Here is a 25,330-nt window from a genome sequence, read left to right on the forward strand (position 1 = left end):
CTAAAAATACAGATGAATAAAATTTAAGCTTATGAAGCTTGGGTTTAGTGGACTAATTCATTTGCACCAAATTCTACCCAGGTATAAAGTGTGCAGCTTTTTCTTCCGGTGGTGAACACAGAACTGAAAATTAACTGATTTTTAATTTGTATCGTGATCCCTGCCATCTGCACACATCTTTTTGAAACAACACGAATTGCTTATTCATCCTCCATCTATTTTAAAAGTAGTATTTGCAGCCGAATTTCTTGGTAACGTTTCAGCCACTGTACAGACGAACACGGTGCAGATGAATTTTCTGCAACAGGCAGGCTCAGCATTCATTCGGCATTCTTTTCTGACATATACAGCAGAGCTTTCGTTTCCAGATGTGCTTATGCTCTGCAGTCACTGAAGTCGGCAAGTGGCGTACTCCTCCCTCTGCCAGAAAAGGCCCTTCCCTTCCCTTCCCCTTCCCCTTCCCCTTCCCCCTCCCTTCCTTTCCCCCTTTCCCTTCCTCTCCTCTCCTCTCCTCTCCTCTCCTCTCCTCTCCTCTCCCCTTCCCTTCCCTTCCCTTCCCTTCCCTTCCTCTCCCCTTCCTCTCCCCTTCCCTCTTCTCTTCTCTTCTCTTCTCTTCTCTTCTCTTCTCTTCTCTTCTCTTCTCTTCTCTTCTCTTCTCTTCTCTTCTCTTCTCTTCTCTTCTCTTCTCTTCTCTTCTCTTCTCTTCTCTTCTCTTCTCTTCTCTTCCCTTCCCTTCCCTTCCCCTTCCCCTTCCCCTTCCCCTTCCCCTTCCCCTTCCCCTTCCCGGCCCTGCCGGCCGGGGGGCGGAGCGCGGCCCCCTCGCCCCGCCCCCGGTGCGGCCGCCTCAGCGCCCCGCCGGGCCCCGCTCCGCCGCCGCCATGCCGGGGGGTGCGCGCGGCCTGTACCGGCGGATCCTGCTGCTGCACCGGGCGCTGCCGGCCGCGCTGCGGGCGCTGGGGGACCGCTACGTGAAGGAGGAGTTCAGGAAGCACAAGGCCGCCGGGCCCGCCGAGGCCCAGCGCTTCCTGCGGGAATGGGAGGCAAGTGCCCGCCGCCCCGCGGCGGTCCGACCGGGGGGGCCGCCTCCCGAGCCGCGGGCCCGTCGGGTGGCTCCGGGCCCCTGCAGCGCGGCCCTCGCTGCCGGCGGGCGCCGCGCAGCCGCCGCCTGCCTCCGCCGGCGGGGGGCGGCGGGGCCCGCGCAGGGGAGGCCCGGGCGCCCGGCCGGGAAGGGGGACCGGCCCTGTAGCCGGCGGCCGGCGCCTCGCTCGCCGTCTCTGCCAGCCCTGCCCTTACCTGCCGCAGCCGCGGCTCGCTGGGCTTCGCGTGGTTTAAGGATGTGTGTTATAGAAAGGGAGATGGAGAATGCCCGTTAGCCCCTTCGCTGCTAATGACCGCTGAGGTGTCGATCGCTGGTTCGTGTGCTTAGAGGGTCTCTTCCCCTGGCAGGCTCCCCTGAAGGGCGAGCTCCTTGCAGAGTTACAAAGTACTTGTACTTCTACATCTCGGGGCAGGTTATCTTTTATGGTTCTTGCTTCCTTGCCTCATCTCTGTGTGATTGTAACTATACACACGCACACATATAACAGAATTGCAACAATTATATAATTATCTGCATATGCATATATAAAAACATATACACAAAATTATCTGTATGACTTATACAGATAATGTATAACTTATAATAATACATTATACAAACGTGTATATATATTTATATAACTACATACATAGCTAATTGTATTACTATAATTAACTAAATACAAAGGTGTAAATAGCTTCTTCATGAGCTTGTATTTCATTTTTGAGTGATATTTTTTGGTAGTATTTCCTAGGGAAACGAGTCTTATGTGAACATTGCTTCTTTGCTTACCCCTCCCCGCCTCTCCCCCTGGATTTAGTGGCTGAATTCACCAACGACAGAAAAGCAGATAGCTCACAAGTAATTAGAATCTGAGAAGTTTCACAACCAGCAGAGGAGGGAGACTTTTGAGGTGCTTTCCCCACATGCCTGAACTCCAGCAGATGCTGGCATATTAATGGACCCCAAAAAACCCACATGACAGGGAAATGTTATAGACGCTGAACAGAGGAAAAAAACTCAAAGCGTGGATAAAAACCTCAAAGCATGAAAAAAACCTGCAAGAGACAAATCTGTACACAATTAAGCTCCCCGTTAATTTTCATGCTCATTGAACTACTGGTTTGGTAGTATTTTTTGAATCTCAAAACTGTTTTCCTTGCTAGGGAGGAAAATTGTGTTCTACTCTGCCCTGGAAGTTGGTTAGTGTAGGTAGTATCCAGTGCCTCCCGGTTTAGCAACAGAAGGGTAATGGGGGGAGATCTGACCCATCCCTTCCACCCACTGAAATCTTGGCGGTAAAGCAGCTCCTTTACCCTTGTGCTGGGGCTTCAGGAACCAGCAGGGAGAACACTGCCTGGTATTCTCTTCAGAGGAAAGGAATAAGTGTATTTTAATTGCCTCTTGCCAACTGATAGATCCTGAAATCAGGAAAATTTGTGTCTCTCTCTCAAATGCCTGATGCTATTGTAATCCTCCATTGCCATTTACTTGATACTGCCAAACTGTTTCCGCATCACTGCTTCCAATTTTAACATGAGCTAAAAAGACAAGTTACAGGTTACTATTTTCAGTGCTAAAATCTTCCTGAAAATAATTTTAGAAAAGGAAGAAAATGTTTACATTGAAATATCTTTAGCCATTTCTGTGAACAAATAGTGAAAATGTTTCTCAGTTCTAAAATGTTTTAAAAGTAGACTATAGGTAAAACTGGGAAAAACTTTAGACTACAAGGAAAAGAAGTCGAATTTTGAAACCTGACATTTAGTGCTATTAGCTATGATATGTTCAAGGAAATGAAACTAATTTAATAACTGTTTTGAGTGTGTGGGTATAAAGAACTTTGCAAATATGTCTGTCTTCTAACAAGATGATGGGAGCATGTAGTTAATGTGGCTCTTCTCATCTTTCCTTTAGTTTTTATTTTGTTCTGGAATTTTTTCTCCCCTAAATCATTTATCTGTTTCAAGGGTGAAATTTCTAAATCAGACTTTCACATTTTTGGCCTGTGGGACTCGCTCTGCATCTTACATTATGCTGTGGTTCCCAACCCCTTGGAGGCTTGGACTAGATAACTGAGGGAAGGTGGACTGTAGACAATTTGGATTAGGTAACAAGAGAAAGATGCTCAAATTCATGTTGGAGTCCTCTTTGCACCCTTCCTGGGCAGCAGGATACTCTTTCATCAGAAATAGGCTGGAGGCTCCAGAACAGTCCTTGCAGAACACGCCAGCATACCTGTGAAGTGCCCAGTTCTTGAAGGGCATATGAATCGCACGGTTAGCAACGCATGAAGCTGTGATATACTACTTCATGTACATGAACCGTAACTGTGCTTCTTGCCTCCATATCTAGTTTTATTAAAAAAAAACCCCAAACAAAAACACTCCCCAAACAACTCCTCCCCCCAAACAAATCACTGCGACATTAATACAAAATTATATTTATATTCCCTGTTAAGTTTTAGCCATTTTTTGGGGAAAAATGCAAAGTTACAGCTCTGTTAACAGTATTTTGGCGTGTTGCACATGTGAAGCACTTTTATTCCCAATTTGCTTGTTCAATACCTTACTCTATGCACTTTAGTGTTGTCAATATTCAGCTTCCATCTGGAAAAGTTCTTTCCTCATGTCTTCTATTGCATGCAGGGTGTCTGGTACAGTGGCATGATGTCTCATATTACAGAAAAATAGTATTCATAATTTTATATTAAAATAGTATATCTTAATGTATATTCACCAGAGGGTAAAGATTATGGATATGATGATTGCACTGATGTTTCTTGACTTTGAATAAGGACTTCAATATGAAGTGTAATCTTAATAAGCTGCCCCATATGCTTTTTGAATGAAAATTTCCAAGGACGACTTACTTTAACATGAAACTACTTGACTTTTGTTAAAACTCTTCAGGCTTTTTTTGGATAGTCAGACTTTCTGTGTGTGCTTGAATATAGTAGTTCATAGTCTGTGTCTGTGGTATGCCGCCTTGTCCTCCAATTTGATTCGTATTTGCTAATTGTTTACTTAACAGGCCTGGCATTTTCATTGCATTATGGTTGTGCCAAACGATTTTTTTTTTTCCCCTTGGTATTTAAATCATGCCGATTCAAGGGAACTGGGCATATCAATTGTTTATCAAAGAAAACAAGCTGAGCAAATTCCCTTTATTTCTTGTGAAACATGGTGAAAAACCTGTAAGATTTTGCTGTTAAAAGCTTTAAAAACAACTGTTAAAGGAATCTTAATTATACAGGGCGTTCAAGCAACCATAGCTTCCTATATTGCTGTAGTTCTTTAATATTAGGTTCTGTTGCGTGGCTTTTGGGAAAAATCCAAATCTCAGTGCAGGACCTGAATACTCAGCCCAGTTCTGAAACAGGGGTACAGGCATTCTGAATATCCTTACAGTCCAGAAAAGCACAGGTGGAACATTAAAGGGAGATTTCTAAGATAAACTTTAAAAAGAAATGGGGGAAAAGAGGTAAAAAGGCTCCCAAATGATATTGTCTTAGTATGTGAATAATTCGTGTCGTTTTCACGTGAAGGAGATCAGAAGGGATCCCCTTGTTTGCCATGCACAGGGATTGAGGGATTTAGTGTTAGAACCCAACCGCATAGATGGCTAATGTCATTTTATGGGAAACCTAAACCGACCTGTTTGTGTTTACAAAATCGGGAAACTATCCTTTGAATAGTCTTGGAAGAGTTCTTAAGTGAATAAGACTGACAGAAATAGTCTGCAAGTAGGTATACATTTATATAAAAGTAGAACAATGTAAATTTTGCATTTTTCCTATCATTGGTGTTGGATTGATGGTTTGTGTCTTGAACCCCACTGGAAAGTATTAAAGAGGGATACAAAGAAAGCAAGCTTTGTTGTTCAGGAATTATGGTTGTTCGGGTAGATTCAAATTAAGTATATAAATTATTAATATATGTTCCTTTCCATTTTCTAAATATTTAATATTTTAATTAAAATAATTGGTACTCATTTACAGGAGACGGCTGATATAATTAGATTGATAGTGATTATTACCTTGCAATGCTATTGAATTAATGTTGACAGATATGATAAGTGAATTAGTTCAACAGTCTTCTAAGTCATGTGGTAGCTTATGAGAATGCTTACTTAAGAATAGGTAATATTAAGATAATATTTATTGCTTTATTCTAGGTTACAAATGATATAATTTAGAATATTCAGCTAAGTAATTTCAGTAATCATTTGGTTTAGATAATTTAAGTTAATTCTTCTTTTAATTTTGAAAATGACCATTTTGTACTTAGCTTTAAAAAGCTAAGTACTTAGCTTTGTACTGTTTAAAAAGCCTGACCCTGTAGATGGGAAGGTCTGGACTACCTTGAGATGAGCAGAATAATTCTGCAGAATTACATGACATTTTCTCACATCTAATAGATTGAATAAATTGCCTTTGAAATGCTTTGGCCACTCTTGACTCCGAAAACCTTTCTATAAGCTTTCAAAGGAACTGAGACTGATTTGGGAGCTGGCATCTGCTGTTGTATACTCAGAAGAAAGGTGACATTTTTGTCATTCCTGATAACAAATCTAGGCATTATATTGGTAAAATTAAGGCGGGACTGTATCTCTCTGTCAGGGGAACCTGGTCACGTAGCCTCTCAAGAACGGCTAATGTTTTGAATCACTATGATATTTGATATGATACAAATAATTGTCATTCATCAAGTTTGTTTTCAATTGCCCGTGTCACTTGCAGTATTTAGTTTGCTGGGTTGATTGTGGGATGGTCTCATGATGTTTCCCAGGACATAGTTGTCCTGATACATCTTTTTCTACTCATGAGTGACTACACTTGCAGAATTTTTCGCTTCTTAATTCTTTGGGCTAGTATGATCTTCCCTCCCCTTCTTGATTTATTTTTAAGCTTCTGGTGCTCAAAAATATGTTGAGATGTTGAAAGGAGAATTTGAAGACCAAATAGCCAAAGAAAGTTGGATGGGTGGAAGAGGAAGCTGTGGCCAGAACTGGAGTCAGACTGGGGTGGGAATGGGACTGGGACGTGTGGGTTGCCCTTTGTATTGTCTTTCAGAAAATATGTAGGCTACATAAGTCTAAAACTGCCGCTGCCTTTCTGTATTCTGCTCTCAGTTTCAATGAAGTACATTATATGAATGATCTCTTTTTTGCCTGACAAAGAAATACATTTTTTTGGAAGTGAAATATGACTTTAAGGTTTTTGCCGGTTTATGACTTTAATAAAAGTTGTGAAATAGGATTTAAGAGTAGTATTTCATTGTAACATTACCAGATACACTGGAATTTGCTTTTAGTGATTTTTATGGCTATCTGGATGAAAACCTTCTTATTAAGAGTAAATTCCTACTGAGGCTTATGTATTTAGCCCCCACTTAGGGTGTTCACTGGGTATTAATTTGTAAGAACTAAATTGTAGACAATTTCCTCTATTTTCTCTGACATTTCTCAAAAGGCAGGAAAGAATTTCTCACTTTTCTGAGAGCTGCAGAGTTGTGGCTGATAAATTGAAGAGCATGTGGGATTCGGGTATGACCAGCTGCAGGAAATCAGCCTGCTGCTCTGACCTGGCCTCCCTGGTGGCCTGCTTTGCTGTAAGATTTGAAGTCTGCCTGGGTAAGATGGCAATTTTGCCTTGCTGCACCCATGATTTGTTGAGTTTCCTGAACTCAATAGTTGTCACAGACTCAACAATTGTCCCTTTGACCAAAAAAAACCAAAGGCAAAGGTTGACCACATGGATCCCTATAGCAAAGTTTCACAGTAATAACATCCTTTTTGTATTATGGCTTCACATCCATCCTGTCAGTGCTCCTTCAAATTTGCGTTTAGAAGCAGGAGCTGGTGTCTGCTCCTCTTCCACGGAGAATCCAGGCGGTCTGGGAGCTCTCTCATGTGGAGAGACTTGGGGTAACCTGGTGGATACCCACTGGCTTGTGCGTGGTGCGCGCCCGTCACGGGAAGGGGCATTCGGTACTTCTCATCTGGAGAGCAGCGTCATTCTCTTTCAGATTCGTCTGCCCACTGCTAAGGCCAGTGATTTCTTGTTTTGCTTTGTTTTGTTTTTTTCTGCGTATATATTAGTGTGGGATAGCATTTGATTAACTTCTTTTGTTAAACTTTGTTATGTGTAAATACCCTGCATTTTTTTTTCCTGTTTCAAAAATGTTGTGATCTGGGGTTGATGGAAAATAAGACTTAAAGGCAAATGTGAGATTTTGTTTTAGACCTTTACTGTATTTTCCAAATTCAAAATTTTATAAGCTGTGGCATCAGTACTCTTACTGCTTCTGTCATGTTACTATGCTAATTATCTCTGTATTATCCTATCTATGATTGCACGTAGGTAGTCAGATGGCTGTCCTGATAACTGTGCCTGTCTGCTAGTTGCAGTTTTTATTTACAGCTGTTTTGACACAGCAGGAAATCTGAGTCATTGGGGTCACATCAGACGCTAGCGTCAGTCACTCGCGTGTGCCAGTCACCTCAGGTTATAATATATCGCACAGTAAATTCCACTGAAGTGATGGAAATTTGTATAAATACGTGGTGCGCAAATAGGTTTATAAATTTCGGATAGTTTGATCATTATAAGTATGTAAAGTATATAACATGCCTTTGATATTTAAAGTGTGGCATTGATTAAATCCCAACTGAAATTTGTTGGCAGAGTACAACAATTTTTATTAGTTATAACTTAGATTGAGCAGTTTAAATTGCTGTAGAAGTGGGGTAAATCTCTAATGTGCATAACAGTTTTATTCCTTGCATTGAGTGGCACTGATGTGGGAAATGAGCAGGGCATGTTCATGTTAATGCTCTCAGATTTGAAGACACTGTGGAAGTTTTGTGTATGCCTGCTCATGGATACTTTCCTAATAAGTACAGGTTTTTGACAGCCAGTGTGTGATTAGATCTCTAAATAAGAACATAGGAATAGTCAGACACAGTAGAAGCAGAACCAGCAATGGAGCATTTACAGAATTGTCAGTTTAAAAGGTAATTCAGGTTTCCATCTTGTGGTAGTAGAAAATTCTGTCCAAGCCATATGAGACACAGCATATGCATAACCATGCTAGCTAACATACTGTAGTACTTGTGTATGTGTTTGAAACTTAGGAAATCAAAAGCCTTTATAATGTATAAATTCTATACATAATAGCACATAATTCTCAGGGTCTCCAGATTTTTTTAGGTTAGAGCTGTAATGATCAGGAATCCATTATTTTGGTGGTGTGCATTCAGATCCCTGAGTACTCTTTGAATCTAACAGTTTATCTTATTTGCTGCAAATGAGCCTAATTCTGCTTTTTCGATGTTCCGTAACAGCCATTTCAAAAAGTTTAACTCGGTACAGGTTACAGAAATAAAACTAATGTCTTAAAAAGTTGTCTTTAAGTTGTATGTGTGCAAGTATGAGTCTTGTTAGATTTCTTGTTTCCTCTTAGACTTAAAAAAAAAAAAAAAAGGAAAGAGGAGGAGATGTGTATTCTGACTGCTTTGCCCCCATCTTGATGTTCCAGCACTGTCTATTTTTATTATTTAAAGCATTTTACAGTAGAATTTAGAGAACCTTACCAGGTTAGGTTTTCAGATGAAGATAATATCGACGTAACTAATCCACAAATCTTTTGAACTTTGTTGTATTTTAAGACAATGTAGTGGGTCAAACAGACAAACTGAGTATGAATTGGAATTGCAAATTTATAAGGATTTCTGCTTGTTTGTATTTTATCGACACCCTCCTTCTAGCATTTGTTTGGTCCTTGTGTGAATATTGTCAGCTTGTAGTGTTTTGTAAGCATGGTAGTTTTTACTATGTTTTCAGTGCATTTCCCCTATCAACACTATAAACACTGCCAACTTTCCACAAGTGCTGTCAAGTACCATATTTTGTAATTACTGCAATAATATTATGAGTGCTGTAATTGCGCATACTGCATGGATGTGCTTTTCTGTCCTGTGTAGATACAAAATTGATATTTTCTGCGAATTAGAATGGAATCTGGAGCACATCTGAATAATTGTTTCTGAATTGTTGGTTTTTTTCTTCTTTCAGCATAACGTGAGGTGTCTGCACAAGTAGTGTTACGCAAATTGGAGGATTTTTAAAGCCCCAGATGTGTGTATCACATCTGAATATAGAGCTGTACTTAGGACACGCTTAGGAGGTGTACTTAGGACCTATTAAGAGATGAAGGCTTTTTTATACAGTTCACTAATATTAAAGTCAGTTAATCAAATATGTTTTTTGCAAGAAGCTGAACCTCAGATTTCGACTTCATAATCTTGTATTTAGGTAGCATCTTTATCAATCTTCATGTTGTTTTAACCATCTTTCATAATGCCAAGAGCTTTGGCTGTTTTAATGCTGAAGCTGACTGTGTCTACAACCATACATCTTCTAATTGATATCCTGCTGTTTATGCAGCTCACTCCTGGGAATACACTGAGCAGAAAATTTCTGCTGAAATATTTTTATTTCTGTGTCTCAAAGCTGCTAATTTCAAACTGCATTTTTTGAAGGATATGATTTGGAAACCATATTTAATCATAGTGTCTGATAAAATGTTTGAATTCATAGGTTTTTAAAGGTCATTTCCAGAAGTAATGTTAATGAGATCTTTCTAATGAAATGTTCATTGTACTAAAAGTAAGTTAGAAGTGATACTAGAAGTCGAGTTACCGGGTGTTCATTTTTAGGCTTAGTGATATGTGGGGAGCTTGAGTGCTGTTGATATGCTCCTTTTTTGTTATTCCAGGATTATTAGTGAGAGACAGAGCAGACTGAGGCAAAAGACAGCATGATGCACTTTTTCCCCCCCCTGCAGTAACTAGCTAAATCTGTAGAATACCTTCTAAATTGACCTTGCACCCATCTTTCAAGACTGGCTAGCAACTGATCCTTAAAATATAGATGCATATTCCCTTACTCCATGGGAATTCCTGAATGATGTAAAGTTGATACACTAGTTTTATGTTATTTTATACTATTTTTTTTCTTCTTCCTGAACTATTCTATTCTATAAGTTAGACGAAATGAACAGATCATTAGGTCAGTGCAACATTCTTTTTTTTTTTTCTTTCCTTTTTTTCTTTTTCTGAACCTAAACCAGAAGAAGCCTGGTGGAAGGGTTTGAACTTAAGTCCCCATCACCATTGCTTCTTTGGAGATGTCATGACTGAAGGTATTGAATTGTGTTGGTAGTATTGATATCTGCATGGAATGAACCAGAGCAATTGGTTTATTTTCTGTGGACCACCAAATACCAATTAGATCATAATCAGTTTCTTGCTTTTTATGATTGCATAGCGGAAGCACGTGGTCTTTGTAGCTGAATTGAGTTTGTATGCTATTTGATGTATATGCAATCTGTATTGAGGAAAGAATTCATATTACATTAGCAATCTTTGAAACTTCATCACCTTCGAACTGAAGTCTGTAATGCCCTCATGTAGTCTGATAGCTGATTTTTGACTTGATAAATGAAAAGTATCCTTCATAAGATTGCAGTTTTTGAAGTGTACGCATGATGGCAGCAAATACTTAAATTGAGAAGGCTTGTTCCTGTACTAGAAACCGGTAGGATATTGAATTTTCTAATATAAACTGAAATTTTCACAGATTCAGTTCTTTTAAAGTTATTTATTAAGATACATATTGAGATTTGTTAATGTACTGCTGCAAATTTTGAGAAGGCTTTTTAATTCGAAGACCTTACTGTGGTTTCCACCTGGTTTAGCCATAATGTTTTCATAATGTGCTTTCTGGTTTTGATTTGCATTGGGGTAGTTTGCTATCCCAGTAGCAAAACGCAGCAGCTACCCCCGTAGTTTGCAGTGTTTAGTATGGCTACCCTTTGATACCCTAGCAGGGAACAGGGCACCTACAACACTCTGCTATCCCTCAAAGTATTGCCCTGGCACATATGGTTCTCCAGTGGTGCTGAAGTTTGCTTTTCTGAAGCCCATTTTTGTTTTTCTCTATTGGAGAAATATATCTCATCTCTCTGCAAAGAGATTTCGTATAGTCCTCTTTCACGCTTCCTTTTTTAGAGTGCTGATCTCTCGTTTTGTGATGATTTTTACGCAAATTGCTTTTCACAATTGGATTTGTAGATGAGTCAAATATGCAATGGAGAACCAGCCTGAGATAAACACCCTGCGCTAGCCTCCATGATATTTAAAAAATTATCCTAATCACATTCTAGGAATTTTATAGACTGTCAGCGCATGACTCCACATTTTTCAACAGGTATTGGCTTGGTAAAAGTTCCTTTTTTCCTGCACTTGGAAAGTTCTTGGAGTTCTTCAAAGTCTTTTTCTCATAGTCTTGTGATTAAATGGTCCAACACGATAGGTTTGCTTCGTTTGTTCCTCTTCAGGCTTTTCTCTGGCACATTTATCAGCTTACATACTTTCTTCTTCCTGTACTCCTTAATAGATGTATATTTTTGACATACCGTATAGTGTTTTGTTCTTTATTTTTCCCCTTTGCAGTGTTTCTTTCCAAGTTCTCATCTTGTAATCTAGATCAGTCATGTACATTTTCCAGCAAGCATTCTTGGCCCAATGAAATACCCTTAGGACCTCCATCAGTGATTGTGCCTAGGCTACGTCTTGGACTCTGCACTGAGACGTGCACAGCAGCTCCCTGGTTTCCACCTGTAGGCTTCTAATGTCGTGGGGCTGGCAGGGAGTTGGTCCCCAGTGGAGCGATGAGGACACCAGCGCTGAGTCTTTCTGTAAGTGTGGCTTGTGTTTACCAACAGCAGCCTCCCTTAATTTCTAAAAGTCTAACAATTGAATGATTGTTGATGTTTCAGATCAACATTGGATAATGGTAGTTGGATAACCAGCTGGTTCTTTAGCTGCAGATCTGATGTCAGATGTCATATATTATGACATACATGACGTAGAAGCACACCTTTGCTTGTTACTGTGGTATCAGGAAGGGAGATAATTAGCACAGTAGCTTGCTGCTCTCGTTTCATCCGACTAACCTGGCAGCTGAGAAGGGCCATTACAAAATTCTGATCAGCCATGGTAGCCACCAGTAGAGTATGCCCGGGGGAGATGAAGCATCAGTATGTAGACACAAAACTCTCTTTTTTAGAAGTTGTGTTTTATTTTATTTATTTTATTTTTTTTTCTTAAGGGATCTATTTAGTTTTAAAGTGATTATATAGTAGTAGCTTAATATGCGTATTTTTTTGCCAAAAGAAAAACTTTATTGTTAATAATGCCACATTTTAGATGCTGTTGCAAAGTACGTCGGTATTGTATGGTGCTGTTAAGAGTAGGAAATTTTCTTTAAAAATGAAAATATAGTATAAAAATGTATTTATTTCTACTTTCGTTCCTGGACATGGCTGAAACATTTAAACTGAAGCTCTTTCTCTTTTTTTCTGTCCCTTTCAAAACAAATATGGCATGTGTCAGTCATCTGCCATGATAGTTTAGGCCAAAAAGCTATAGTCTGCCACAGTTACAGGAACTGTGGCTTATAAGAATAGCACTTCGTGGAAACTGTAGGTCAGCTTATAGGCTGTGGTACAAGCAGGTTGCGCTAAAATTAAGGATATTCTGGTTCATGTTGAAATGACTTGTTCTGTGTATGTACTTCATTTACGGTAGTTTAAATTTGATTTAATGCTTAGAATTAATTTTAAGGTGTACAGCAAATCACAATATTCAGTTGTTTTCTGGGCCTCTTGAATTTTTAAATTCTGTTGATTGTTCTCAGTGAAGCACACTAGCGAGCTTTTTCACATCCGTTACAGTGAGTCATTGTAAGAATTTATTTAAGGGATCCATAATGTGAAGAGTTTTAATTAAATAACAAATGTGTATTATGTCCTTAGTGGTTTACAAGGATGAGATCTTGTATAGCTGCGGGTTTTTTTTCACTAGTTCTGCTGCTGATTGGCTAGTGAAAAGAAATTTCATAGGCAGTGCTAGCAATGTCGTTCTGGTTCATGGGCAATTCAGTACCATCACTAGAACAGAAAGGAGTTACATTGTTAAGAAAAACATCATCATCCTATCAGTCAAGAAGCAAGTGAAAGTTGCTTTGTGAATAATGTGAACTCTGATTTTTCTTTTTTTTTTTATTTTATTGGTGAATCTGACTTTTGCGGAGTGCCTGTCTGCCAGCAGATGCCACTCCTCAGCAGCAGACAAGTTTCCCAAACTTGACCAGATAGAGGAAAGTAGTTGTGGTAGACCTTTGTTTTTAGAAACATTGATGGCAGTTTGCCTGGGATTGTCTTTGTTTTCCTTGATAAGAACAACCTATGCTATAAACAATTAAATATTTATCTTTTACAATGGAGCTGTTTAAAGTTTTGTTTCCTGCTGATGCATTAAACCCCAGGGCTGGAAAAATGGCAGTACATAGAGTAAGATGCCTTTGTTCTTCAAAGTTTTGTGTAGAGCAGTATTTTAGTTGAATAGAGGATGACGCAGAAACCTTTTAGGTGTCAGGAAGCTTCATTATGGGAGAATTTTGGGTGGTGGAAAGGTGTCTGTATCAGGATTGCTGAAAAGGTGTAATGAGGAGGATGACTTAGAAGCCCAAGTCTCAATGACTTGCAATAGGACAAGTCCTTATAAAACCTTTAGGTGTATTGAAAAACAGCTGGCCAAGTTGTAAGTGCATCTGCCAAGAAAGAACTAAGAAGCTGTGCAGTGAAAATAGACAAAGGAATCCTGGGCAAGAATATTCTGTTGTTTGTCTCTTCTACATTTTGGAAAGACGTTATCCTGTGATTAGATGTCCTGGGACATGAATAATGGCATATTGCTATCTCCAAACTTTAAACAACCATCTTTTTAACAGCTGATGTTTTGGATGTGGGCAAGGCCCGTCTTGGCCTCTGTAGACATCTGCAGTAGAAGACTATTTTGATAACTGGTAAATATGGTTGGACCAGCAGACCCTGGACTGAGGTGATGGATGCCGTCTTCCCAGCCCCGACACCTTCCATCTGTATGGATCCAGTCTGCCAGTAATGGAAGGCTTCCTGGTATGGCTAAAGAGTTGTTGATTTTTCACACACATCCACCTGTGTGTGTTGTTCTAAAGGGTTTAGTTTTATGTTCCTGGTGAGATAAGATCTGTTAACTATATATAACTATATATATATATATATCTCGCCCCCTTTAAAAATAACATGGACCACTTTCTTGTTGCTGATGCGAAACCTGTGATGATATGGGGATGCCATTTGAACCCTGGAGAATTAACTGTAAAAAAAAAAAAGCCATCTGTGCCAGTATCACTGCATTCCTGCATGTTTCCTGGGAAAGAGCTCCTTTAAATTGCAGTTTGGGTTCTATAGTTTGGGTTTTGCTAGAAAGGCAGCCCGAGAACCTGCAGGATCAGAGCAGGGGGCAATCAAGAGACTTCAGGGCCTTGGGATGACTGGTTAAGGGATCAGGAGCACAAGTAGCGTTCTCCTCTGTCCTTCCAGTTGCAGGGAATGATGAGGGGAGAAACAGGAAGAGCCAGCAGATCAGTACCTGGCTCAGAGCCTGGTGTCACTGGCAGAATTTTGGGTTTTTTGATCATGGGATGGTCTACACAACACCAGGCCTGCTGGCGACAGATGGGATACACAAAGGGAGAAAAGAATCTTTGCACAGGAGTTAGCAGGGCTCATTGAAAGAGCTTTAAACTAGATTTGAAGGGGGAAGGGGATAAAACCAGGCTCGCTAGGGATAAGCCTGAGGCACGCCAATTTTTGAGGGATGGTGCTAGGGAGGTCCTTTGGTCTGCCATCTCAGTGGAGGTAAAGGATGGAGGTCCATGTGGCAGCAAAGATGCAAGGGTTATTGATGTGTTAGAAACCACAGAAGCACCTGAGAATGGTCAGGTAGAAATTAGGGCTTCTTCCCCCAAAAAGGTGGCAGGATCAATAGCCCAACTGAAGTGTATCTACACCAATGCAAGCAGCATGGGCAACAACAGGAGGAGCTGGAAGCCATTGTGCAGCAGGAAAACTATGATGTAGTTGCCATCACGGAAACATGGTGGGATGAGTTGCACAATTGGAGTGCTGCAATGGATGGCTATAAACTCTTCAGAAGGGATAGGCAAGGATGGAGAGGCGGTGGGGTAGCCCTGTATGTTAGGGAGTGTTTTGATTGTCTAGAGCTTAATCATGGTGATGATAAGGTTGAGTGTTATAACCTTTATATCAGGGGTAAGAATTGGGGAAGGCCAACAAGGCAGGTATCATGGTCGAAGTCTGTTAGAGACCACCCAACCAGGATGAAGAGGCAGATGAAATATTCTGTAAGCAGCTGTGAGAAGTCTCACAATTGCTAGCCCTTGTTCTTATGGGGGACTTCAACTTACCAGATGTCTGCTGGAAATACAATACAGCAGAGAGGAAACAGTCCAGGAGGTTCCTGGAGTGTGTGGAAGATAACTTCCTGACACAGCTGGTGAGTGAGCCAACTAGGGAAGGCGTCCCTCTGGACCTGTTGTTTGTGAACAGAGAAGGAGTTGTGGGTGATGTGACGGTTGGAGGCCGTCTTGGGCATAGCGATCACAAAATTATACAGTTTTTGATTCTTGGAGAAGTAAGGAGAGGGTCAGCAGAACAGCCACCTTGGGCTTCCGGAGGGCAGACTTTGGCCTGTTTAGGAAACTGATCAACAGAGTCCCTTGGGAGGTAGTCCTGACGGGCAAAGGAGTCCAGGAAGGGTGGACATCCTTCAAGAAGGAAATCTTAAAGGTGCAGGAGCAGGCCATCCCCATGTGCCAAAAGACGAGCTGGTAGGGAAGAAGACCAACCTGGCTGAACAGAGAGCTTTGGCTGGAACTCAGGAAATAAAGGAGAGTTTATGACCTTTGGAAGAAGGGGCAGGCAACTCAGGGGGACTACAAGGATGTCATGAGGTTATGCAGCGAGAAAATTAGAAGGGCCAAAGCCCAACTAGAACTTAATCTGGCTACTGCCGTAAAAGACATTTTTTATTGTTTCTATAAATACATGAACAACAAAAGGAGGGCTGAGGAGAATCTCCATCCTTTATTGGATGTGGGGGGAAACATAGTGAGGAAGGATGAGGAAAAGGCTGAAGTACTTAATGCCTTCTTTGCCTCAGTCTTTAATAGTAAGACCAGTTGTTCTCCGGGTATCCAGCCCCCTGAGCTGGAAGACAGGGATGGGGAGCAGAATGAAGCCCCCATAATCCAAGGGGAAATGGTTAGCGACCTGCTACACCACTTAGACACACACAAGTCTATGGGGCTGGATGAGATCCACCCAAAGGTACTGAGGGCGCTGGCAGAAGTGCTCACCAAGCCACTTTCAATCCTTTATCAGCAGTCCTGGCTAACCGGGGAGGTCCCAGTTGACTGGAGGTTAGCAAATGTGACACCTGTCTACCAGAAGGGCTGGAAGGAGGACCTGGGGAACTACAGGCCTGTCAGCTTGACCTTGGTGCCGGGGAAAGTTATGGAGCAGATCATCTTGAGTGCCATCATGTGGCATGTACAGGACAGCCAAGTGATCAGGCCCAGTCAGCATGGGTTTAGGAAAGGCAGGTCCTGCTTGACTAACCAGATCTCCTTCTATGACAAGGTGACCTGCTTAGTGGATGAGGGGAAGGTTGTGGATGTTGTCCACCTAGACTTTAGTAAGGCCTTTGACACCGTTTCCCACAGCATTCTCCTGGAGAAACTGGCTGCTCATGGCTTGGATGGGCGTACTCTTTGCTGGTTAAAGAACTGGCTGGATGGCCGGGCCCAAAGAGTGGTGGTGAATGGAGTTAAATCCAGTTGACGGCTGGTCACAAGTGGTGTTCCCCAGGGCTCAGTGTTGGGGCCAGTCCTGTTTAATATCTTTATCAAGGATCTGGACAAAGGGATCAAGTGCACCCTCAGTAAGTTTGCAGACGACACCAAGTTGTGCGGGAGTGTTGATCTGCTTGAGGGTAGGAAGGCTCTGCAGAGGGACCTGGACAGGCTGGATCGATGGGCTGGGGCCAACTGTATGGGGTTTAACAAGGCCAAGTGCAAGGTCCTGCACTTGGGTCACAGCAACCCCATGCAACGCTACAGGCTTGGGGAAGAGTGGCTGGAAGGGTGCCTGGCAGAAAAGGACCTGGGAGTGTTGGTCAACAGCCGCCTGAATATGAGCCAGCAGTGTGCCCAGCTGGCCAAGAAGGCCAATAGCATCCTGGCTTGTATCAGGAATAGTGTGGCCAGCAGGACTAGGGAAGTAATTGTGCCCCTGTACTCGGCACTTGTGAGGCCGCACCTCGAATACTGTGTTCAGTTTTGGGCCCCTCACTACAAGAAAGACATTGAGATGCTGGAGTGTGTCCAGAGAGGGGCAACGAAGCTGGTGAAGGGTCTGGAGCAGAAGTCTTATGAGGAGCAGCTGAGGGAACTGGGGTTGTTTAGCCTGGAGAAAAGGATGCTCAATAAGCGACCTTATCGCTCTCTACAACTACCTGAAAGGAGGTGGTAGCGAGGTGGGTGTTGTTCTCTTCTCCCCGGTAACAAGTGATAGGATGAGAGGAAATGGCCTCAAGCTGCTCCAGGGGAGGTTTAGATTGGATATTAGGAAAAATGTTTTCAGTGAAAGGGCTGTCAAGCATTGGAACAGGCTGCCCAGGGAAGTGGTTGAGTCACCATCCCTGGAGGTATTCAAAAGATGTTTGGATGAGGTGCTTAGGGACATGGTTTAGTGGTGGACTTGGTAGTGCTAGGTTAATGGTTGGACTTGATGATCTTAAAGGTCTTTTCCAACCTAAACGATTCTGTGATTCTATGACCATGTATCAGTTTAGATACGGCCCTTGCCCATTTGCTGCTGTCTGGTCCTTGCTGCTGGTTTTACAACATCAGTAGCTCTTGATTTTTCTGGAAAGGTCATAATTGTAATATGAAAATGTTTTGTTTTGCTTTGTTTTTTAAAATTTAACTTTCTGTGTCTGAGACGTTTCAAAACTAGGATGTTTTAATTATTGTAAGTGCATGTTTTTCCAGTGGTAAAGATTAATTTCTGTGGTAATTTATATTCAACTTATTCTGAATGGAAAAATATAAAGGGATGCTTAAAAATGTTTTAGTCCAGTGGAGAATAGCAAAACAATTAAAATGGAAAGATTAAGGTGGAAGGTCAGCATTGACAACTACAGGTTCTTCTCCTGAGTGAAGATTGTCCGATTCCTGATAAATAGATATTAAGCTGTTTTGTAAGAAATGGGGAAACATAGAAATAGTATTTCTGAACTATTCTGAGTGATGTGTTCATCAAGCAGTAGAGTTTTGCTGTGTATTGAAACTCACATCCTAAAATAGGATTTAACTAATGAATTGGTCAAAAGAAGAATGTCACTATTAACTTTTTCAAGTTGAACAAAGTCATGATCATAGAGTGGTATTTTGTGTGTGTCTAGCTTGAAAACATATTTGAGAATTTTTTGTCAGCGTTTGTTTAATAATTACTTTACCAATAATCTGTTTTCATAAAAGGTAATATGGAGGTGTTCAGGGTTCTGGACCTTGCTTTTATATTCATCAGCTCTTCCTAGGAAATTTTATGTTCTGCATTTTGTTTTATTCGCATCATTTTCAGAAAAAGGTTTTTCTGACTTCATTTGACGTTACAACAAACTTGCTTCTCTTAAGGACATTTTCTGTAGCATTGACTAGTATCAACTATCCAGTGTTAACATGTGTTTCACAAACTGAATTTTCTGGATGTTAACTACTTCCAACCCTTTAGGATTGTTTTTTTTCTGTATACATGTATATATAGATATGCACTATGCATATATGGTGTATTTCAGGGGTTTGGCGCCATGTACTTCATTGAGTATTTAATGGTTTTGACCTGCAGCAAAGCATGTTGAAATCATAAGATGATTTCAGTGGGTTCTTCTGAAATTGCAGATGTGCTGAACAGTCTTCTCAGTGGACAGTGGCAATGTTGTGCTGCCTCCTGTAGGCATGTGGTTGAGTCATGGCTACCTAATTGGTAGCATCAGTCACAAAAAATTGGAAATTTTTCCCTTTTTTTCCTGAGCTCATGGTGGCAGAATTGTCTGTCATTGATAATGTTGATAAGTCCTTTAGGTTGGAAGGCGGCCAGTTCAGTGGTGATGCCAGTAGAGGGGCAGTGAATGAAATTCGAAGGAGCAAAATGAAGCGTAACAGGATGTTGGCTGCCCGGATTATGGAATAGTTCCTGAAGGAAACTGACATCCGTCTGAAGAGCTTTTAGGTTAGTAAGAAGGAAAACAATCTTGAAATTGCTGTACTTTTAGTACAAAGTGTGTTGGACAAAATAATCAGCATTCCAACATGCTGCAGTTTGTAACACTGTTGGCTGAAACAGAGGCAGAAGTCTGGAGGGGGTTTGTTAAATGCTTTATAGTTTTTTTGCTGTTTCATTTTGACTTTGCTAGATAGACATACATCGAACTTTCAAACTCTGTTATTGAAAGTATGCTTGATTTTGCAGTGACTGGCCTTTTTGAAGACCACTGGGTACTTTTTGCAACGTGCTCTACAGAAAACAAACTTGAGGAATTTTGTTGCCATATTGTCATTGATACTTGGAAGATATTTCTTCTGTTAATAAAATAAACACGTACAAGAGAATATGAGGAATACTTAGTATAGTACTAATTTTTTGTGTTTTTTTACTAAGTAGAATTGAAAATTTGCAAATAGAAGACAATTTGTATCTTGCTTAAGGAAGTAAAATACTTTTTTTATTGTATTCAATACAGCACAGTTTTAGACAGTAATTTATATCTAAACTACTCATACGTATTGCTTATGGATGGGACAGAAACTAGATACACAAGGAAAGACAAGAAAAATAGAAAAAATAGTGGATTTTTTTAAACTGGGAGTAAGTTGAGGCATTGCTGTACAATAGTAAGGAGGGAAATGGCAAGGATTAATGAGTCCACCAGTCTCTTGCTATTGCTTACCTCAGTAGGAAGTGTGGAGAACTTGCTGTAGGTGAAGGTGAAGTTCCTTTCAGCTCTTTTACTGAAATATGAAGGTAAAGTCATTCATGTATCAGAGTATTTGGTTAGGAGAAAGGAGTCTGAGTTTTGCAACTGAAGAACTTAAGCATTTACCTATTTGCACTGAAGCAAACCTTTGTATTAATTCTGCTTGGTAACGTATTGCTAAATCCCGTCCCTTTCAGACGGTGTACTCTGCTACCCGGAGTCTTCACAGGCTGAGTGATAAGGTCTTGGAAAAAACTATCCCAATACAAAAACTGCACAGCACAGAGGAGATTCTAAGGCAAAACTGAGCAGCGTGTGAAATAAGCATTTGACTTGGGAATACACCTCTTGCAGAGCATGGTGGGATCTGTTAGTTTGACTGTTTGGCCCCAGCACCGCCAGGCTAAAGCTGTGTCTGTGCTGCTGAATGAGATGTGCCTGGGGCTGCTTTGCAGCTGGCAGTTCAACAGCCCATGTCCATGCTGTTAAACTCTTACCCTCCAAAGCAGGGTGGCCACGTCCGAACTGCCTGCTAGGAGCAGTCCCTGATCTGTGCCAGCTCACTGGCTGGGCATGGGAGTTGTTTGGGAAAAAGCTAGTTATCATTAATCAAAACCTGTGCCAGGGACCATGGCACCAAGCTCCCAGGGTGGGTGGTTGAGGTCTGGTACCTTCTGAAAGCATTCCCTGGCACTGTTTTAAGTTGTTACTGCAGACAGAGCTCTGACTCATCTGATGTCAAGTGCAAGTGCTGCTTTTTTTCTGGATTCTTTCTCTCTTGCATTATCAGATTCCCATCAAACATTAGATTTATCTAACTTTCTCCAAATCAAGAGTCATCATCCCTGGAACCTGTGTGCAGATCTGAGCCATTCTAAGAAACAAGTTCTGAACTCTAGTGCTATTCGGTTGCTGGTCTGGTAAGATAAGGGGAGACTCTCTAGGCCTTTATGAAATTGCATGTCAAAGCTGGGCACTATGTCTGTACAGCAGCAATTGTGAATGTTCTGTTCTGAATAGGCAGAAAATACATTCCTGGAAGGAAAAGAAAGCAAAAAAAAAAAAAATCCCTTGCTGTCTTTCTAGCCAGGAGGGATTGCAAGACGTGTGTCTTGTTACTCTGCATCCTAGGTCTGAAAAATGTTATTGGAATACTACTGTTTCTTTAAAATTTCATTTCTGTTTCAATTCAATGAGAGTGTTCACTGGTATTAACCCTTTCAGTGTCCTCTTGAGAACATACTTTGGCTGTCATTCATACTTGCTCTTTGCATTGATAAGGCAAGTAAGTACACTTTCTCGTCATTCCCTTTTACTGACCCACTTCTGACGTGTCACAGGCCAAGTTTAAACTCTCACGGGCCACAGCAGATGAGACTATGACATCATGAAGTTCATTGTGTGCAGTGCCTGTAAGAGGGTGTTGTATGGGTGAAGAGCAGCCCAAAGAACTTGCTTGGGTAATGACGTTGAATGGGTAGACGAACTCCCGAATTCCTGGAAAAACTAGAGCTACTGTCGTGTTAAACAGTATCCCAAGGACAAGCAGACAGAAAATACACTTTGTTTCTCTTTGGGTAATGCCAGTTTGTGGACTAGGGCATTTCTAATTTATGCTTTGTTGTTGTTGAGCCTAATTTGGTGAACTGGTATCTTTAAGATGTATTGCTTGTAAATTTTGGTCAGATATTTTCCAAGTGCCGTTGCATAATGTGTATTGTGTTTCAAGAGGAAAGGAGGTTTTGTTCTTCTTTTCACTTGCATATTGTACAAATAAAGCTTCAATGACTGGTCGATTTAGTGAGGAAAATAATAATAAATGCAGTCTGTGTTTTCTGCGAAACAGCTGCCAGTGAAGTTTTGTGTTCATTATGAAAGAATAGGATGGAAACTAGCTTATGCATGCATTCAGTAAAAGCTCATGTTCTGATACAGTTTGAATAAATCAGCTGATTATTGAATGATAATATTCTACTACTAATCTCTTAAGTATGTTAACTTGTCTGTTAGTGAAATTTGTAGTTGGTTTAGTTGTTTTTATACATTTGCCTTGGGGGGAGAAAAGAACTGTTTGTTATAGTACGATATTTTCAGTACTGGAACATTTAAAAAAAAAAAAATCTTAAATCTGGTAATCCTCAAAACATAATGTCAGATCTTATCGGTAACCTGAGATTTGTATTTTAAATATTTTTTACTTAGAGATAGTCTAATGACTGTCTATCTAATGACAAAGTATAACTTGGACTAATCTTGGCTTTTGAATGAGTAGAGTAATAAAGCAGAGGTAGTCTGGAAGACCTTGGCTGGAAGGGACCTCTGGAGCCCCCTACTCAGAGGAGGGCCATCTTAGATCAGGTTGCTCGGGGCCTCCTCCAGTCACAAATCCTTGTGATTTTTGCTGTTTGGTGTAGAGAATGTGGAGAAGAGATTTGGCTTACAGTATAATTTTCTAATGTTAACTGAGAAAATTCCCAAAGTTTCTGGTGTTCAAGCAAAACTAATTACAATGATAAAAGTCAGAAAGTCATAATTTAAATCAGCATTCACAACTAAATGGTACTGAAGTACAAGTGCTAACTGAGTACTCTGAAACTACATGATCACTGACACACATTGGTATCCTTTGCGGTACATCTAATCACTTGTTTTCAATCCAAGAGTAACATGTCCGGAAGAATTGAAAATCATACTGTGTTGGGTTTTGCCTAATAATTTGTTTAGTTTATATATAAATGTAACTATGTAGGTGTGATGTTGGCTGTATGTTTACATTTCAATGATATGTTTATTATGCTTTAGTTTAGTTTATCTGATTTTTATATTGGACACAAGTCAGCCATATAAATTACATATGTGGCTGAAATGAGGGTTAATGTGCTAGGCAGTATGAAGTGTAACTGTGATGCAAAGACTTACAGCAATTAGCAAGAGCTTGGAAACCAGTATTGCACTGGTGTGAATGGTGCCTACATCATTATTATTTTGTATTGTATTGTATTGTTTTTAATGGATTGTTTGTGCACTTATTTGTACAAATACACATTTCTAATGCACAGTAACAAGTATAGGTAGGAATAAATTAAGTGTATGAGTTTGTACAGATTTTTCTTTTGGAATTCAATTCCATGGTATCCAAAAGACTTAGTTCCAGTCTTTCATGGCATTACAATTTTAGGATGCATTAGCCAGTTTGATATCTAACGGTGGTTCACTTGAATTTACTTAGTAGTCTAACAGAAAGCATGCAATGGTCTGTAATGGATTTAACTGCAGTGTGAATGAGCACTTTGAATTTGTTTTATTTGGCTTTGTCTTTTTTTTCACCTTCGGATGTTCAATTCTGTTGTGTGAGAGGAAGTTCTCATGACCCCTTGTACTATTTGGCATATACCATTTCTGGATTAAAGCTTTTGGTTAAGTGATGCATCTATCACTGGCAAGTTACCAAGTTACTTGCCAAAGGTTTCCTTTTTCCCGAGCAGTGGGACTTTTTTGTTTGTTTTCATTTGTGATTAGATTGCTTGTAGGCAATGTTTTTGAGGGAAGATAGGATCCTAAAGATATTTCAAATAAGTAAGATAATTTTGACAGCAATTTTGGCAGAACTTCCCAGGGAAATTCTCCACCTACCTGATGAAATAAAGCATTACTAAGCTGGGTTCTGCAAAGGAAGATGTTTTGCAAAGCTGTTACTCCTAAAATCACTGCTATAGTGGATATAGCAAGCAGTCCAGTGAAGATGAAGAGATCTGTTGTATTTTTCACATAAATAAATGCAGTAGAATACAAATGATCCCATTACTTCCCCCCCCCCCCCCCCCCCCCCCCCCATTGGTGTACGGTCTTGTTTTCAGTGTTTTCCTCTTTTAAGAACTTAAAAATTCATGTTAAAACATTATGTTTTGACATAGAGAAGGTAAATTATGTTTTGTTCTGGTTTTCTAGGGCAGCAGTCAATAGTAGAGGCTAGTCCTGCACTATAACAGCAGGTGGTCTTTATGGTTGCATTTACTGTAGTGCACATGCCTGCGGGTCAGAGATCCACAGGAAGCTGGGGTGAGCTGGGAAGCACGGTATGGTCAGGACACCAAAGCAATGCCTGGCCATGGCCCTGGGACCAGCCCACGCAGATGCCTTCGATGTCTAGCCCATAGGGACAGTTCAGCAAGCAGCCCACAAGTGGCTTTTGGTGTAAACAACTGTTTATTCTAGTCTACCCATCTTTTCTGTGATAGAAATGGGGCATGTGCTGGGATGGTAGGGGAATCCTCGCAATCCAATGCCTTCCTGTGCAGGGCCAGTGCTCAGAGCTGTGACCAGCTGCATCAGTGTGCTGTGCTCGCCTGCTGCATCTTCATGATACTGGTGAGCGGGAGGTGTTTCCACTACATCACTAAACAGATTTAGTTTGACTAGTCTAAGCTCTCCCCTGGACTGGTGGCTTCACAAATGCAATGGGATTGGTGTTACTTGGAGGATTTTTTTTTTTCCCCCCTCATTTGGTGAGCATGATTTTTTTTGTGAAACATTCTGCAGGACAGCAAAGCATGCAAATATTCATATCCCCCCCCACCCCCCCCGACTGAAATAAAACCCTGCTCATGAAGACCCCATAATTTACCATCAGTGTGGTTCAAGGGAAGGCATCGCTGGGTGGTAGGTGATGTAAATGTTATTCAAGATTATGCTGCTGGTGTCTTCAGGCAACTTATTTGAGAGTATTTTCATGTTTACTATCTTGGCCTAACTCTTTAGTGAATCCTGTGGCTAAATTAAAAAGCAGAGTAGCTTAACTGGGAGTTTACCTTAAATAGGTAGCTCTAAAAGCCATCCTGCAGAGTGGGGAGTGAGACAAGAAGTCATCCTGATTCTCATGTAACTGCCTACTTGTGGGCAGATGTACACAAGACTTTCTTTTCCATATTTTTCCTGGCCAGCAATCAAAATTCATTAAGACTTATAAACAACTCAAAAATAATTCAAGTTTTTATTGTTCATATAGCATTGCATTGCTTTAAACAAGTCCAGAGTCATTTTAAAGCCGTGTAAATGTAAGTTGAGATAATTCCTTAATGTTGAAAAGTCTTGAAAAATAAATGAAGTCTCTTGAATAGTTTTAGTGTTCTCTGACTGGTAGAAACCTTGAGACAACCTATTTATTTGCATCATCAATGGCAAGCAGAGATTTTTCTAGAACTTATTATATAGCCACTTTGAAAACTCTTCCTGATCATATAC

The 25,330-nt window shown here is 40.7% G+C and overlaps 1 protein-coding gene across 1 annotated transcript in view; it reads left to right on the forward strand.

Moving 5' to 3' along the window:
* The first annotated feature begins 779 nt into the window (after positions 1-779).
* The window catches only part of SDHAF3 (succinate dehydrogenase complex assembly factor 3), a 38,986-nt gene continuing 14,435 nt past the window's right edge, over positions 780-25,330 (forward strand). The window contains exon 1 of the mRNA XM_075492864.1: positions 780-1,040. Coding sequence (XP_075348979.1) covers positions 879-1,040 — 162 coding nt within the window. The 5' untranslated portion in view covers positions 780-878. The remainder of the gene's footprint in view (positions 1,041-25,330) is intronic.

Source organism: Mycteria americana, chromosome 2 (assembly GCF_035582795.1).
Source record: "Mycteria americana isolate JAX WOST 10 ecotype Jacksonville Zoo and Gardens chromosome 2, USCA_MyAme_1.0, whole genome shotgun sequence".
NCBI classification, from domain to species: domain Eukaryota; kingdom Metazoa; phylum Chordata; class Aves; order Ciconiiformes; family Ciconiidae; genus Mycteria; species Mycteria americana.